The sequence below is a fragment of the Colletotrichum chrysophilum genome (genome assembly GCF_026319265.1).
Source record: "Colletotrichum chrysophilum strain AFK26 chromosome Unknown scaffold_31, whole genome shotgun sequence".
In the NCBI taxonomy this organism is placed as follows: domain Eukaryota; kingdom Fungi; phylum Ascomycota; class Sordariomycetes; order Glomerellales; family Glomerellaceae; genus Colletotrichum; species Colletotrichum chrysophilum.
The window spans coordinates 343018-359529 of NW_026517318.1; the positions used below are offsets into that span (position 1 = coordinate 343018).

Here is a 16512-nt window from a genome sequence, read left to right on the forward strand (position 1 = left end):
CCTTTGCCTCAGCTTCGAGTCTGGACTCTGGTCTGCTGGGTGGCCGGTGTCCAAGAGCTGGCCGAGCATTGAGGGGAATGACTTCATCAGATCACCACCCCTCACTGCCCCAATTGGCCTAGTTGAGCGAGGAAAAACAGAGAGAAGCTGCAGACAGGGAAAGTGGCAAAGCTCAACCATTCCCGCAACCCGTCGGCCAGACAGCCAGACGAGGAGGACCGTGATCAATTGCCCAGCAAAAACATAGCTACGGAGGTACTTTGAAGCATTGGCCGACTGAATTGCTCTGAGTCTGCAGCCAGACCGCAAGGCGCCCAAACGAGATACTCGTCTCGTCGGCCAGGAGCGGATGTACCTGCAACGCGCTGCCAGCAGCTTGGCATCCGGCCCGGTACCTGGATGAACTCTCGCTGGAAGGCCGAGCTCAACAAAGACACAGAGGCAAATACCTCGTCTCGGGCAGAGCTCACCCAGCCAGCCAGCAGAGCCATTGGTACCCCGGCGCCGTACAGGTTCAAGCAGGCGGATGCACGTCAAAACCCCTAAGGCAATGCCTATTGGAGCGACAGAGGGCAGGGGAGGGGAAAGACAGAGACAGCAAGCTGGGAACTCCACGTCCAGTCGCGGTCGACGGACCAGGAGCTGGGACTTGTTGGCCAGGTCACCGTCCCCCACTGGCCCACGTTGCCCTGGACACCCTTCAACTTTCGGAACCTCGTGGAATCTTGGGTCTGGGACTGAGAAGCGGGGATGGGGTTGGACGCGGTGAGCTGCGGACTGCGGACTGCGGACTGCGCATTTCGCATTGTACCTCTAGGTCTGCAGACGGGGTGGATGGCACAGCAGCAACAGCGGTGGACAGACCATGACGAGACAAGACGACGCGATAGGACAGACAAGCCGAGCCGGGAAGAGAGTGAATCGGCATCGACAATGGCAATGAGGAGGCGATTGCACCATTCGTCCGTCTCGGCGTCTGTGTCATGTTGCCCGGAGGCTATGCCTCCCTCTCTCTCTCTGTCTGGTCTGCTGCCGCTGCTACTGCTATTGCTGCCGCCGCCGGTGTACCTAGCCAGCCAGCCATGCTTGGAGCTATCCAAGATGCCGGCCAGCTTGGGAAGCTCAGGCCGGGGGCCAGATGTGCAAGACGAAGGAGCTGGGGGAGCTGGAGGAAAAGCCACAGACTTGAATCTGACAGTTCAGTCGACTTGCATAAACCGCCCTAGCCGTCTAGCCAGCTCCGTGGTGCTCTGATTGTTGTGTGCTTGGGAGCTTTCATGTGCAAATGGGAGCTTTGAGAAGAAAACGCTGCGAGACGACGAAAAGGACCATTCCACATACCTCAATGAGCAGGACTACACGTTTGGAAATGGTACAGGTACAGAAGCGAAGAGATGGAGATTGGTGATACACAGGAACCAGAGACGAAGACCTGATGCTGCTGATGGAGAAGAATCTGTCTTCCTACGTGGTGCTCCCAGGGAAAAAAGTTTTGGTGAGGTCAGGGACCGACGGCACGGCACGCCAGCGCGGGCAGCCTGAGGAACGACGACCAACGAGAGGGACAAGTCTCAGCTTGGCAGATGGCGGCCGATAGCTGACAGCTGGCACACGGCAGCCATTGGGCACGGCCTTAGCGCCAGGTGGCAGCCGCCGTGGCAGCTCCCTTGTGGGCACTCGGAGCTCTGCCAGCAGCGGGAAGGAAGCCACGACAGCTCCTGCTAAGCTGGAGACGCGGCAAGAGGCAGCTCTTCCTTCAGCTCTCAGCTCGTGTCCGCCCTGCAACCTGCCGCAGCCTTTGAGGCAAGAACTCTGATTCTGCACTGTCATCTCCTCTTCTTCCTCATCATCGAATTGGAAGGAGCTGAAACCTAATTGAGCAAAAATACGCAATATGTCCAGAGAATAACCCGTCGAGAAACACTGGCTGTTCCGGATCGAGCTGCACCTCAGCCAAACCGCAGCTTTTCCGACGCAACATCCCCGTCGGCCTGACTGGGGGAGAGCTGCGTCCCTCTTTCCAATCTGCGCCTTCCTCACTGCTCTTTCCCGCGGATGCTTGCTTACCTCATCACACGTGATTCCGACCCGTCGCCCCTTTCCCCTTCCCTCCTCAGGCTGATTCAATCTCATTGGAAGGACCACTGCCAATTAATTGAGGTACGTACCCCCCTGCCGCCGCGCCGTCCGAGGCCGACCTGAGCCTGAGCCTGAAAGTTCCAGGGTGGCCAGGACTGCTTGCAGCCGCGCATCTCGCTTTGAAACGTCGTCACAAAGAACACCAGGGGAAACATCTTGCATTTCGACAGCGCCGTCTGCCAGCTCTCAGTTGCCATCGTCAATCTCCTTATTCGCTGCTGCTACTTCCGCCGCCATGGATTGGAACCAGCTCAAAGACCAGGTCTCCAACCTGACCCTGTACGACGTCAAGGCCGGTGTCCGTAAGGTCCAAAATGGTAAAGACAGCTATCCCGATCGCGATGCCCCCAGGCCTTAGGTGCTGACCGTCTACTAGCTGTCATGAACTACACAGAAATGGAGGCCAAGGTTTGTGGCATCAACCGGACAATGGCAAACGCCATCTGACATGTACAGGTTCGCGAAGCCACCAACAACGAACCTTGGGGCGCATCCTCCAGCATCATGCAGGAGATCGCGAACGGCACCTTCAATTAGTACATCACCACAATCAACCCACCCCAGTACGCGCCGCTAACATCCTCAAGCGCTACCCTCAACGAGATCATGCCCATGATTTACCGCCGATTCACAGAAAAGTCCGCCGAGGAGTGGCGACAAATCTACAAGGCCCTCCAGCTTCTCGAATTCCTTATTAAGCATGGCTCCGAGCGTGTCATTGACGACGCCCGTGGCCACATCACACTGCTCAAGATGCTGCGCCAGTTCCACTTCATCGACCAGAACGGCAAGGACCAGGGAATCAATGTGCGAAACCGCGCCAAGGAGCTGGCCGAGCTCCTGGGCGATGTCGAACGAATCCGATCGGAGCGCAAGAAGGCGCGCGCGACCAAGAACAAGTACACTGGTGTTGAGGGTGGCATGGGTCTCGGTGGAGGTTTCTCGAGCGGCAGCGGCAGTCGATACGGCGGTTTCGGCAGCGAGTCGGGTGGCTACGGCGGATACTCTGGAGGTGTCTACGGCGACGGTGGCGGCTTTGGTGGACAGGAGAGCAACGACTACGGAAGGACACAGGCACACGGAGACAAGTTTGAGGAGTACGATGAGTTTGACGACCCTGCCGACAGGCCAGCAGCCAGCTCCTCGGCGTCTCGGTCCAAGAGACCCGAGCGTGCAGCCGCACCCAAGGCCGAACCCCCCAAGAAGAAGGAGCCAGAAGTTGACCTCTTCTCTTTTGACGACCCGGCGCCATCCTCGATGCCGGCCCCCGTTGCGCCGACAGCTTCCAATGGCTCCGGCTTGGCTTCTTTGTCCGCAGCTCCCGCTGCCGCTAACGACGACGATGAGTTCGACGATTTCCAGTCCGCCACCCCTGCCCCTGCTGCCGCCTCAGCTACACCTTTGTCCCCTCCCGTCATGACCGCTACCTCTGCCACTACCTTTGCCGCCCCTCAGCCTGTATCTGCGCCGCAGCAGGCCAACATTGGCAACATGGTCAGCATGTCGTCCATGTCTCCAGCCCCGAGTGGCGCCAACTACTCTGCCTTCAGCACTCCCGCTGTGGCGTCGCCTGCGGCTCAGGCCCCCAAGCCCTCTGGCTACCAGCCCTCAGGGCCCAACTACTTTGGCTCTGTCCAGTCCGGAGCTGTCGCCCAAAACACGGGAGGCTCGTTTGGCGCCGCTTCCCCCATGGCTGCGTCGAAGCCTGCGTCGACTCCTGCTGCCAAGCCCGCGGCTGCTGGAGGCGATGCTTTCGGTGCCCTCTGGTCTCAGGCTAGTGTTGGTGTGAAGAAGACGAGCACTCCCACTGCTGGCCCTGCCATGGGACAGCTCGCCAAGGAGAAGAGCAGTGCTGGTATCTGGGGAGCCCCCGCGGCAGCATCCTCTACTCCCAAGCCTGCTGCCGGGTCTTCCTCTGGCGGCAACCACGGCCTGGACGACTTGCTCGGTTAAGCAAACATAATGACGGAGACGGGGAGAACAGTCTTTTCGCGGCACCTGGCTTGTTGTTGAAGAAGAGAGTCCGCCAGGTGAGGTGAAGAAGGCAACATGCCGGTAGGCTGCTAGACAGGGCGTACTGGCGCGCAAAAGACTGCAACATATGAACATCTAACTGAATTTCAAAGCGAATCACTACCGATCCATTCGTCTCCTGACTTTTCACATTGTGACATCACCGGGCGGGAAAGCAGCCCACGTCTAACGCGTCTAGAGACTCATGCGCTTGTTGACTCGGGCATTACAATTACAGGACCTCACAGCCTCTGCAGCCGACAAGCAGCCTCATGCGCCCACACTCCGATGCAGGTGGGGAGACGATCGAACCAAGTCCAGACCACCAACACGTTCATCCATTAGCCTTTCAATGCAAGTTCCCAACATAGAGCAAGCCGATCAAAGCAACGCGTTGCCTACTCGGAGCCAATGGCTAGCTTCCCGGGCATGAGGCTCTACGAAGGACACCACCTCCCATCTAATCTTGGCTGCATACATCAATCCCAACGGCCCAGGAAAGAGGCCTTCTGAATGAACCATTCCCCAGCTAAGACATGCGGCCGGGCCGCCAGCCGCCAGGCCGTTGCAGGTGTTGAATCGTTGCATCCGCGATGGGCTGTATGAACAGGCGCCTCAGCCTCCAGCCCGTGGTCCCACAGCGACCTCGATGACGGCCCTTTATCTTTGCAGAGCCGGGCAGAGAGGCAGGTCCGAAGATCATGACTCCACCGAAAGTCAATGCTAGGCCGAGGCCATAGTCTCCGGGTGCAAGCAGACCCAATCAACCCCGGCTGCCCGGCTGCAGTGGTCGAAACAGACGCGGTGGTGGTGTGGCCCGTGGCTGGTTCGACGTGCCATTGGACGCGCCTATTGCCTCTCCACCAGGGCGACCCGTTATCTTTCCTTATTTTTGCTCGGATACCAAGACATCCATAGATTTGGCGTCATGGATTGAAATTTCAAGGTAGGGCAGGCAATGTAGGTGGCCGTCGTAACCGCGTCGCTTGTCCAACCTTCTCTCAGTTCTCTCCACCGCTAAGCGCCGCACCGCACCCCCGGTCCGGACATCTCATTGGTCCACCCCGGCGGCTCATCATACCTAGCCGAACTGCACTTCGTCCTCCGCAGGGCACCGCAGGGTCGTCTGTGGTCCGGTCCAAGGTCCCCGTCTATCCTACGTATGCAGGTACCGTACGGCACGGGTCTGGGATCCATCTCTTGGAGTCAAGAGAGGCTAGAACGCGTCTGCTGGAATTAGCAACGCCGGCCTGTTGGGGCAACGAACAACAATGCATGCACCAACACACCACCGCATCAACAAGCAGGGCTGGAGAGTCTGGGCCTGAGGTCTTGAGTGATCGAGTGTCGATGTCCCACATGTATAAAGCAGACTGATGCCATCCGGAGTCAACCAGTCTTTTCTTTCCTCTCATCATCAGAATCAAACAATCATCACAGAACAAGGTCTTCTTTCTCTTTCCTTTTTCTCTCTCTTTTTTTCCTTGACTCTCTTTCCTAGGTCAATTTCCTATCTCTGGGTCTTTCGGTTTCAATTCGGATTTTCCTTCGACACTTATCAGCCATCTTTCATTCACGAAGAACGAATCGAAACGAAGCAAAGACTCGACACATTAGCCAACGACTCTCTTTCGTCAAGACGCCAAAAACACACCTCACGAAAACATCTCAGTCATTTCAAACAAGTCTTTTCACTTTTTTAACACATTAACAACATAAGTCGCAACACAACGCGACTTTCACCAAACACCTTCAAAATTACCTCCTCAACCCCCTCCGCCGCCGCCGCCTGCATCCCCTTTCCGCCGCGCCGCTTCCCGACCCGCACGGCCCTCCACCAACGCCCGAAGCTCTCCCTCGTCACCCCCGCCTCCCTCCGCAAGATGCCTTCGGCCCCGCAGCTCGGCGCCCTCGGGCACACCTTCACCGCCATGCGTGCGATGCAGTTCGCCAGCCTGATCGCCATCATCGGCATGACGAGCAACTTCATCTCCGAGATCAACGCCGCCGACGCCTCCAGCCCGAGCGTCTTGATTGGGACTCTGGTAGTTGTAAGTGAAGTCCTCCTCCTCTCCCCACCATGGCTCTCCACCCACTAACACCACCAAAACAGTCCTGCATCGCAACCCTCTACATCGTCATCTCCTACATCCTCTACTACGACTCCCTCCTCCCGCTCCTCCTCGCCACGGCCCTCGACTCCACCCTCCTCGTCGCCGTCATCGTCGTCGCCTGCACCCTCGGCAAGCCCCTCTCCTACCTCAACTGCGCCGCCCTCCCCTCCTCCGGCAGCACCGCCACCTTCATGACCTCCGTCATCGCCAACTCGGGCGCCTCCTCCACCCTCAACTACTTCATCTGGGTCGGCGCCGACCAGCGCACCTGCTACGCCGTCAAGGCCGTGTGGGGCCTCTCCATCGCGCTGTGCGTGCTCTTCGCCTTCTCCGCCATCACCGCCGTCTGCCTCTGGCGCCGCCTCAAGGTCGTCTCCGCCCCGAAGGACATTGAGAACTGAAGGTGCGGCCGTGAGGGGCGCGGCTGCTACAATGCCGCCGCTGCGCCTGTCTACTTCCCCCCGCCCCCGGTCAGGGAGGTGCGCGGGGGAGGGGGCAGGGCGGCGACGGCATTGGGGACCGCGGCGCTGGGGAAGAAGACCCGCGTGTACGATGATTACTCCTCCTCTTCGGACTCCGACTCGGAGCACCAGAGGGAGTTCGTCAAGCCGCTGGGGTCGTTTGCCCAGAGGCCGTCGTTCCCACCGCCTCCCACGGCGCCGGTTCGGAAGGTGAAGATTGTAGAGGGAAGGGTGGCGGTGCAGCCGTTGCCTGTGCTGCCCGAGACCGTCTCGCCTGTTGCTGCTGCTCCATCTCCCAAGGAGAGGGGTTTCCGGGGACTATTGTCTCCGGTGTCTACTAAGGATAAGGGGGGCTTGGGCTTGTTGTCGCCGGTGTCGCCCAAGGACAATGGGGTTTCGCTCTCGCCTACTACTCCAAAGTCGCCTTTGGAGAGGGTCAAGTCGAAGAGGCGGACGATTATGCATTTCATTGACGGGTGGTGGGATCTGGGGCTGTTGGAGCAGGAGAGGAAGAAGAGCCTTATGAGGGCTGCTTCTAGGAAGGCTTGATTGGAAACACAAAAATTGGGATTTGGGATAATCAGATTGCTTTGGGGGCATTGGGAACACTTGGGAAATGGGTAATGTCTACTGCGTAGATAGATTTGGTTCGGCACTTTGGTTATGATGGCGTTCAGGAACATGCGGGATTGATGCCCGTCATTTAATAAAAATGAAAAATAAACCCGGGAAAAGAGCTTCTTGTTATATGCAAAGTAATGCAATTGAAACTAATCGTGGAAGAAAGCCGAGCAGACGGCTGCCGTCACGGCACCGATGCTGAAATCCAAAACGCCTGGAAGTGAAAGACATGTACATTTGGTATCCTCGTAACATCTTTTGTTCAAAAACCACATTAAACATCAACGCCGGATCAGACAAGACAGTAAGCTCATGTCAGCAGCACAGGGTGTCCCAAGACCTTGAAACACGCCGCCAGATCCCACGTCTCGTCGATGTTATCCCGCCCCGCCCACACGTTCTCCATCACCCCCAGGGCGGCACGGATGCTCCCAAACACCTCCAGGGCGCCCATCTTGCCGACCATCTCGCGGAACATGTGCTCCTGCGCGGGCGTCGCGAGGCAGCCGATCACGCAAAATGGCCAGACGACGGTGCGCAGGCACACGGGGGAGTGCAGCGAGTCGAGCAGCTCGATGGTGGCGGTGACGCTGGTCGCGGTCTCGGGGCAGGAGGGCTGCCAGCCGGAGACGACGGTGGAGAGGTACGTCAGCGCGGCGTAGGCCCAGATCTTGGTGTGGATCAGCGCGGCGGAGCGGGTGTCGCGGACCTGCTCGCTCTGGTAGAGGGTCAGCGGGTCGGGCGGGAGGCGGGTGGTGTCGGCGTGCGTGGGGTGCGGCGGCGGGCGGTTGGCGTCGGTGAGGGCGCAGGAGCCGGCGGCGCAGGCGAGCTCGGAGGAGCCGAGGAGCTGCGGGCAGGCGTTGTCCATGCAGGCTATCCCCTCGCGCAGGGCGAGCTCGAGGCAGCCGGCGCGGGATACGAGGTGGGTCATGGAGAGGGAGCCGGCGCGGCGGGTTTCCTTCTTCCAGGCGTCGAGGGCGGCGATCTCGCCGATGAGCTGAAGGACCCAGGACTGGCAGCCGAAGTACTCCTCGAGGCGCAGGCGGGGCTCCTGCTCGAGGCAGGTGGCGGACTCTTTGCGCGGGGAGAGGAGGTAGGCGTGGTAGCCCTGGAGACGCGGCGGGCGCTCGAGGGCGGTGGCGGAGATGATGTCGAAGTAGAGGAGGGAAGCCGTGAAAAAGCGGAGGGCGGCCTGGTCGGAGGACCAGGGCTTGTGGGATCCCGGGGGGAAGTTGACGCCCTGGAGGAGGGGGATGGCCATCTGCTGCATGGTGGCGTCCCAGGCGTCGGTGGTGGGGAGGATCTGGGTGAAGACGATGGTGGCGGCGTCGAGGTGCATCTGCCAGTGGTCGTTGGATGCGAGGGTGACGTCGAAGACGAGGAGCTGGACGATGGACTCGAGGACGCGGCAGGACTGCTGGAGTTGGGTGGAGGGGTCGCCGGCCTCGTTGATGAGGGCCATGTCGGCGCGGAGCTCCTTGAGGGCGAGGTCGAGCTGGTGCTGGAGGGAGGCGACGGAGCGGATACGGCAGGGGGTGTGCTCGACCTGGGCGCCGTTGAGGACGACGCCGAAGAAGTGGGAGGAGAGGGAGAGGGCGGTGTGGTAGAGAGCCTTGTTGTGGTTGAGGACGTTGAGGAGCCAGCCGCGGCCGCCCTCGAGCAGGGCGGGCTTGTAGAAGGGGAAGAGGAAGGGGAAGACGTAGTCGAGGTAGATCATGATGAAGCCGAGGTTGGCGTCGTCGGGGAAGGGGGTTGTGGGGTTGAGGTCCGGGGCGAGGACCGGTGCCGGTGAGTGTGCCGGTTGTGAGTGTGGTGCGGCGGCGGGCGGGCTGGAGTGGGTGGATGCGTTCCAGTCCGGGGTGTGTTGCCGGGCGTGGTTCGGAGATGCGCCGGGAGCGATCTCGGAGATTGAGGATTTTACGGTTTCCATGTGATACGGGCTGGAGGCGTCGCCGGGGGTGTCGTGGACGGTCGACGGCGAGGTTGAGTTTGTCTCTTTTGATGAGCCCCCGTCGGCGCTGAGGGCCGGGACAGGGGGGATGAGGTCGGGGTCCGAGTCGTCATGACGGTGCTGGTGCTGGTGATGGTGGTCGGCCCCCGCGTCGACATCGAGGGACTGGAGATACTTGCGCTCGCGGCGGTTGTTGGCCTGGACCTTGACCTGCTTCTTGAGGTGGTCGGCCATCTCCTTCTGGCGCTCGCCGCCGTCCATCCAGTCGGGCTTCGTCTCCGAGTAGTGGCAGGTGATTTCCAGCTGCGCGCAGCCCTCGCAGACGGGGCGGGCCTCGTCGCACTTCTTGCGGCGCAGGCGACACGTCCAGCAGCCCTCGGAGGAGCGGATCTTGGCGGAGGAGGACATGCTGTTCTTGAAGCGCGACCGGAGGCCGGTGAGCGACGACATGTGGGAGGGGTCCTTGTTGCGGGAGAACATGACGGGCAGCGGTTGTTCGTCGTCGTCGTCGTTCTGATGCTTAGAGGAGGTGATGGTGTGGATATGTCATCGATGAGAGAGACAAGAGTGAGTGAGACGAGGCGTCGCTACGAGAACCAGCGTCTCTCCAGGCACTGCAAGGTCCCAATTCAGGTGCGTATGGTTGGTCAGGTTGTCGTCAACAACGTCGTCGGACCATGCGGCGGCGGTGGCGGCAGCGTAGACGCGGCTTGACGGCTGGAAGGGGTTCAGGTCAGCAGCAACTCTGCAGTCCGCAGTTAGGTTCCGCGGCAGTGCAGTCGAGATTGAGCAGCAGCAGGGGCGCATCAAAAGTGCAAACCAACGTGCGGATTTGTAATCCACTTAAAAGCGGCGCCGGCATGTTCCATTCAGCCTTGGCGGGTGGTGGTGGGTGTCGCTGATGTGGTGTGTGGTTGAAAAATTTAAGGTGAAAGGACGGACGGCGGCCAGGGATGACATGAGATGATACGTACCCCACTTTCCTGCCGCGATCCTTTTGAGCAATTCAGCGACTCCTGCCCCCTTTTTCCTGCTGCTTTACTGAGGTAATACTGGTAATACTGGCTGTGCCTCGATAAGCGACGCGGCAAATCGGCAGGTTTGAGTTTAACATTGATGATCGCCCGTTTCCCACACCTCGTTTGATCCTGAGAGTCCTGAGAGGGATGCGCGGTGATCTAAATATGATTTTCGGTCCTTCATATTGAAACCTCATCCATAGCATATGTTAAAGACCACGAGTGACAGCTTGTCAAACGGTTTCACACCAAGAGTTGTTTACATGAGATGAGAGTGAAGCTGCCAACACACATGAGCCAGCCCATGACTGAGAGCCCGCCCAGAGGACCCCTGCATCCCTGCCACCCTCATGAGACGCGACGCGTAGGCTCCCACTTCATTCATGCTCTGCAGCTGAATGGCGCGGCGTTTCAAGAAGCTCTTCTCTCATTCTCTCATTCGGTGAGCCCGGCAGCCTTATCAGATCTGCTGCTCTTGGTACCTGACGTGACACCTTCTTTCAGCCCTGTTGCTGCAGGGGGCCCCCGACGGGAGTGGTGCTTAAATGAGCCTATTCGAGATATGGCATCAACCTGAGCGTTTCTTGCTCTAGGCGACGTCGCAGCTCACTTGAAGGTGTTGATATGCGACCTTTTCGGGAGTCTCTGCATCACCGGATAGTAGCTGTCGCTTCATCGGTAGGCTCGCTGGGCCAGTTCGCCTAAATCCCCGATTGGCTGGTAGAGCCTTCATGAACTCAAAATGCTTGTCAGATTGAGGCCATAACTGATTACCTTCCGTGAAGGCGGCTCAAGTGGGACGCGAACACGTCGACAGAACATGCAGGCGGCACATGTAGCCAGTCAATAAAATGTTCGCGAGCTGCAAGTCCCGGGCCAATAGCCTCACGACGCATTCAAATGCAAGACACCCAACACACCTGAACTGATCGAGATGAGAGTAAGTAACGTTGCATGTGAGGAGAAAAGAGGGAAGAGGCGACCAACAGAGACATCACAACGGGGGGATGAGAGAGATCCACGGAGAGGGGTACGGATCTCACGGCCATCCGACCTTCCACGCCTCCCCGCTCCGTCTACATTGGTGCCTCCTGTAAGCCCATCTTTCATCATGAACTTCATTTCATGTAGGGCGTTATCGAGAACATGGCATCAGATGGAGAGCGTGATATAATATAAGCAAGTGGATGCTCAAGAACAATTTTGTGGATATCAATGAGCCATAATAAAAGTGTATGAAACTATTCCGTAGCTAAGGAAGTCAATGGATCAGAGCTAATTATCATTTCCTTTGCCATTTTTAGCTGTGGCAAGTTTATCCCAGCCAACAACCCGACCTAACCGCAAGTAAGAACGCCTTTCCGGTTCACATTCATGCCGCATCGAACCGGAACTGTAAAAGGCTGCTGACCGTCCACGAAGCTCCCTCTCAGCCTGCCGAAAACATTCTGCTTCTCAATCTCCTCAGACGGCTTCTGGTCAACTTCTACTTCCCAAGCTCTCCAGCCGTTCTGATGGGGAAACTTCCATCGGAGAACAATCGGTGGACTCAAATGACATGGAAGAGTGACAGGCTCATCTCCTCCTTGCTCGCCAATCTCGTCCCCTCCAGGGGCAGGAAGGACTGGGCCGAGCGCAAGATACAAGCTTTCCGACCCGTCTGTCTTGCGCCAGTACTTCAAACAAGGACTTCTTTCCGGAGTCGAAGTCGGAAAGTGAATCTGCTCTCGCATGGTGAATATCCGATTAGTGACATCCTTGTCTTCGACGACACTGTTTGGGAGATCAATCTTGAGGACTTTGGGATCGCAGGTGAGTGGGGGCAGTGCGATAACAACGTGATCACCTGTCCAACTCGTCAGTGCCAGAGGAGGAGCCATCTGATACAGCGGGTCTTGAATGATGAATGTGCAGCTTTGCGAATCCAGTGATTGGAGCCTGTCGGTCTGGTCCGGCGTGAACTGGAACGTCTGCAGCTTGACGACACACCGAGTGCAGTGTCCGAGATCGAAGAACAGAATCAGGACGAGATGCAAGTAATCGCCACAAGGAGAGAAATGGAGTTCTACTGAAGTTTTAGCAAACTGGTGAGGCAGAGGGTTTGGGTGAGCCAGTAGCATTACCTCTTGACTGGACAGATGGAGTCTCTGAAGCAGTTGAAGTATCCGCAGTTTCAGAAAATAGGGGGAAGGTTGTCTTCTGGCTATCACCTGTCTCGACATTCACGAGTAACAAGTGCGTTGAAGAATGCGTTAGGGCAACCAGCGGCAATGTTGGATGCATGGCGGGAGCGACATTGTCCCAGTACGAGATTCCAGCCCAACTCAGGAAGATTGGCGGCTGTTCGGAACAGATGAATGCCAAGCACTTTGTGTGTTCTTCTGGAACGACATAACCACCGTGTTCCGTTTCATGGGTGTTGGGTACCGACTGTACTTCATCGGCGATGGAGCTTGCGTCTGACGAAACTGAACTATCGTCGCTGCTTTCAGAATCATTGTCCTCCTTGGGATCATCAGATGAGCCGCAACCCACTCGATCAAGACGAAGCATGCGAACGGACAAGCCCGAAGCACTCGATATGGTGCTTGTGTCAACAAGATTCCATCTGGTTCTGGGCTGGCTCTGTGGTCGTCGACCCAGCAATGTTGAAGGCCGTGATGTTGCCTCGGGCTGGGGCATTAGGAGTCTCCCTAGTTGCAAGGTTTCCGAGTTGATGTACCACGTCTCCAAACCGTCCGGTTTGTGCAAGATGAAGTACGTGAAGAGGTCGTTGCTCTCTGCGACAGGAACCTCGTGCTTTTGCGGCTCTACATCCTTCGACTTGTGTCGAAATATGGGCACGTGAACCTGTCGAAGAACGTTTCTAGGGTCATCGCGTCTGCGGAAAAGTAAACTGACCGAGGCTCCCGTCCGGAAGTGGAGGTCAAAGGCAAACATGCCCACCATGCAGCCCAATGAGGGAACCTCTTCCAGGTTGGCGACCTTTACCTGCAACTGATTTGAAGTCTCGGAGTCTGAAGCCTCGGCCTCTTGAAGAGGGGTCAGGTAGCAGGACTTGCCCTCGGGGAAGGACCTCAGTGGGTAGCAATACTTCAAACCCGCTGGACAGGTCACTAGAACCTCTCTCCATTCCCTGACGAAACACCAGAAGGACTGATCCAGGTACTTCGACGGTCCGTCAAGCCACCCAGGCAACGGGACACCGAACTGGTCACCTCTGATGTATGTGTGCCCTCTGATGTCCATTTGGAAGGACCCGGTCTCGCGGTGAGCGTAGAACCCGAAAAGAAAAGGGGCTACTCGACTTTGAACAGACAGGCAGGTCCAAAACGCCTTGCTCTTGAGAAAGCGTTCAACGCGCTGACGGACTGCTGCATCCGGCTGGATGGAAAACAGGTGCTGAAACCAGAAAGTCGACGCATACCGAAGGAACGAGTGCTCCTTGGATCTGCTCTCCAGCAGATTGTCGATATCTTGGAATTGCTCATATCGATCGTACATGAGATAGGTTAGGCAATCCAAGCCAAGTTCGGTATTGGCTGCATCGCTGTCATGAACAAAAAACATGTGAATGCGTTCGCTGATGTTTCGATCCCTTTTCGGGTCTTGTTGGAAATAATCTTGAACAGACTTATGGGAGAACTTGACGACAGGGTCGCATTTCACAAGTGGTCCGCACAAATCCTCGATGAGCTCTCTAGCATTCCTCTGCACATTGTGTTTGTTGGAACGAGTACTCTCTTGGTCAACGGACAGCGCATCAACGACTTCATCGAAAGTGAGAGACTGGTGCGATGTAACCAAAAGCAAAAAGAGATGACTACCAAGATTGTTAGTAAGATTATGCAGACAGCCATGCTCTGGCATGGAGGAACTATACTAACCGAGCGAATTCCTGCTTCCACTCCTCGTGTTCGGCGATTTTCTCCAGGGAGCGGTTGAAGTACCCGTTCAAGCCAGAGGGGAAGCTTCGGAGCTCTTTGATAATCCCCGCAAGACATTGTCCGCTATTGAGTGTGTGGCATAAAAATGTGGCGTACAAGAAGCTATCATCTGTCCCTGGATCTAGCAAGCGATATTGATGAGTCCTGTCGTTGAGATATGATTCTATGTCTCTGGCAATGACTGCTGGATCAGCCTGAATCTCCACTGCGTTGAGTTGTTCCATCGCCCGACGGATTCTGGAATGTCCCTTGCGGCTGGTGAATAGCCACCTGTCGATGCCATATGACCTTTGTTGGACCATCTTCACCAGATCTTCTAGCATATCGTGTCTGAGCTTTCCGGGTTGCTCGTTGCTTGGCAAGTCCATGTCGATGCACTCGTCAAGTCCGTCAACCACCACGAAAACCTCGAGCGTCTTGACTAGTTCATGAACGAGCTTTGTAGCGACACTGATTTTGGTAAGTGCCCGTTTCTGTGTGTAGTCCTTCAGCTTCTCCTCCAGACAGAGTTGTACGAAGTGGTCAGTTAGGTTCGGAGACAGGAGGTCAAATAGCTGGATTATCAGCGATCTGAAGGCGTGAATACCGTGTTTCCGCAGGTCGTCGTTAAAGGAGAAGAAGAAGCATGCTATCTTTCCTCCTCTCTGTTTAAGGTGGTCGATGATGGCCGAAGTCAAGACGCTTTTGCCCGACCCTGCTTGAGCATTGTACCACAAAACAGCCTTTTTCTTCGAATCTCGCCATTCGATAAAGCGAGAGTCCTCGAAAATCCATTCGCAGGTACCCGGGTGACGAGCCGTCAATCGCACATTCACATCGTCCAGGACGTCAATCTGCTCAGCCTGTTCTCCTAGTATCCATTGGTGAATGCCATCCTTTTGCTGTTGCTGTCTGTTCTGATGCGATCGAAAGACATGGTGTGCCGCCGCGAGCTTGTGAATGGCATTGCTGTTCTTCTCGAGCGCTGCCTTGGCCTGCGTCATCTCTTCGCCCAATGAAGCGAATGGATCCATCATTCTCAGTGATGTTTTGAGAAGTCGCTTGGACGCTATGTACCAGAAGTTGATTATTGTCGTGTAGGAGCGGACTAGTTGGTCTTGGAACTCTGGCAAGTCGTGAAATGTCTTCCCATACATCTCATAGACGATGAAGTAATCGGCAATATCGGCGAGAGCATCCACGAGGTCCTCAAAGTACTCGTGGAACCCGATCGCCAACTCCAGAACGATTCGAGTACCCGAGAAAATGACGCCAGTTCCCATAGGACCAGCTTGGCCTAAAGGCTCCAAGACCTTTGAGACACGCTCGAATCTTTGCAGGAAGGGCGCTATCTTCAGCATTAGATGATGGCCGCGCTTCTTCTTGCGTTTTTCATCTAGAGTCCCTATGCAGGCTGTGAGACTTTGCATAGACTCCTGTGCGTAGGATGTGCCGTCGAGGGCCAATGGGGCTGACTGCTTCGACAGGTCGATAGCAGCGAGCTCTTTCAAGAATGGATTCCCAGGGTCGTTCCTGTGCCTCTCCGGCAGACTGCCGAAGAATTGCCTAATGGCTCTGCCGAATGCGGTTTCTGGAGAATCATCGCGTGTGTCGATTTCAACGGGTTGGACGTCAACGGGTTGAACTTCGACGACTATGTTATTTTTCAAGACATCCATCATAGGCACGTATCTGATGCGTGTGCTAAGAGAAGAAGAGCGTCAGTAAGATGATGCGGTGAGAAAGAAAACAGAGCCTTCTGTCACAGGCTCTTGAGAGAAAACGCATCCGATACCCATTTGTTTGGAAGATGTAGACAAGCGGGAAACCAAGAATACGAGGGGCGGCCGGGGCGGAGCAACTTAGGAGACTGGAGGTTCGCGAATGCTGCACATTGGTGGCCTCGTTTTTCATATGGACCGACTTTGACGCATGTCAGCTGCATGAAACGTTGTAAGGAATGTAGGTAGCGAGGGAATAGTTGTTATCGTCACATTCAGGCCAATGACCAGGTCATGGCGTTTCCAAATCTGTATTCGGTGTCGCCTGCACTGCCAGCATGCGATATGTCGGCTCTGTGACACCCATAACACCGAAGCATTGGAGGACGAAAGGGATGATTGCAGCCTCATCAAACACACCATCTCGAGCAACGCAAATCATAAACAAGGACAGCTACAGCCAAGCCTGATGCGGGGCTTCAAATCAGGCCACTCGACTGTTTTTGCTACTAATGGAAATGTTTGCAGAGACTCCATGCGTCTCAAT

At 56.5% G+C, this 16512-nt stretch overlaps 4 protein-coding genes across 4 annotated transcripts; 2 read left to right on the forward strand and 2 right to left on the reverse strand.

The window, feature by feature from the left end:
* Positions 1-2374: 2374 nt before the first annotated feature.
* On the forward strand, positions 2375-4092 carry COL26b_004944 (uncharacterized protein; the record flags this gene model as incomplete). Its single annotated transcript, XM_053177802.1, has 4 exons — positions 2375-2456; positions 2516-2547; positions 2596-2675; positions 2727-4092. The coding sequence occupies 4 exons, from the start codon at positions 2375-2377 to the stop codon at positions 4090-4092; spliced, it is 1560 nt and encodes a 519-aa protein (XP_053038324.1).
* A 1943-nt stretch (positions 4093-6035) lies between these two features.
* On the forward strand, positions 6036-6667 carry COL26b_004945 (uncharacterized protein; the record flags this gene model as incomplete). The annotated part of the gene is made up of 2 exons (XM_053177803.1): positions 6036-6203; positions 6266-6667. 2 exons carry the CDS (start codon positions 6036-6038, stop codon positions 6665-6667), a joined length of 570 nt encoding a protein of 189 aa, XP_053038325.1.
* Positions 6668-7658: 991 nt separating this feature from the next.
* COL26b_004946 (uncharacterized protein) lies at positions 7659-9779 on the reverse strand (the record flags this gene model as incomplete). Its single annotated transcript, XM_053177804.1, has 1 exon — positions 7659-9779. One exon carries the CDS (start codon positions 9777-9779, stop codon positions 7659-7661), a length of 2121 nt encoding a protein of 706 aa, XP_053038326.1.
* A 3411-nt stretch (positions 9780-13190) lies between these two features.
* COL26b_004947 (uncharacterized protein) lies at positions 13191-15923 on the reverse strand (the record flags this gene model as incomplete). Its single annotated transcript, XM_053177805.1, has 3 exons — positions 13191-13199; positions 13220-14141; positions 14206-15923. 3 exons carry the CDS (start codon positions 15921-15923, stop codon positions 13191-13193), a joined length of 2649 nt encoding a protein of 882 aa, XP_053038327.1.
* Between the last annotated feature and the right edge of the window lie 589 nt (positions 15924-16512).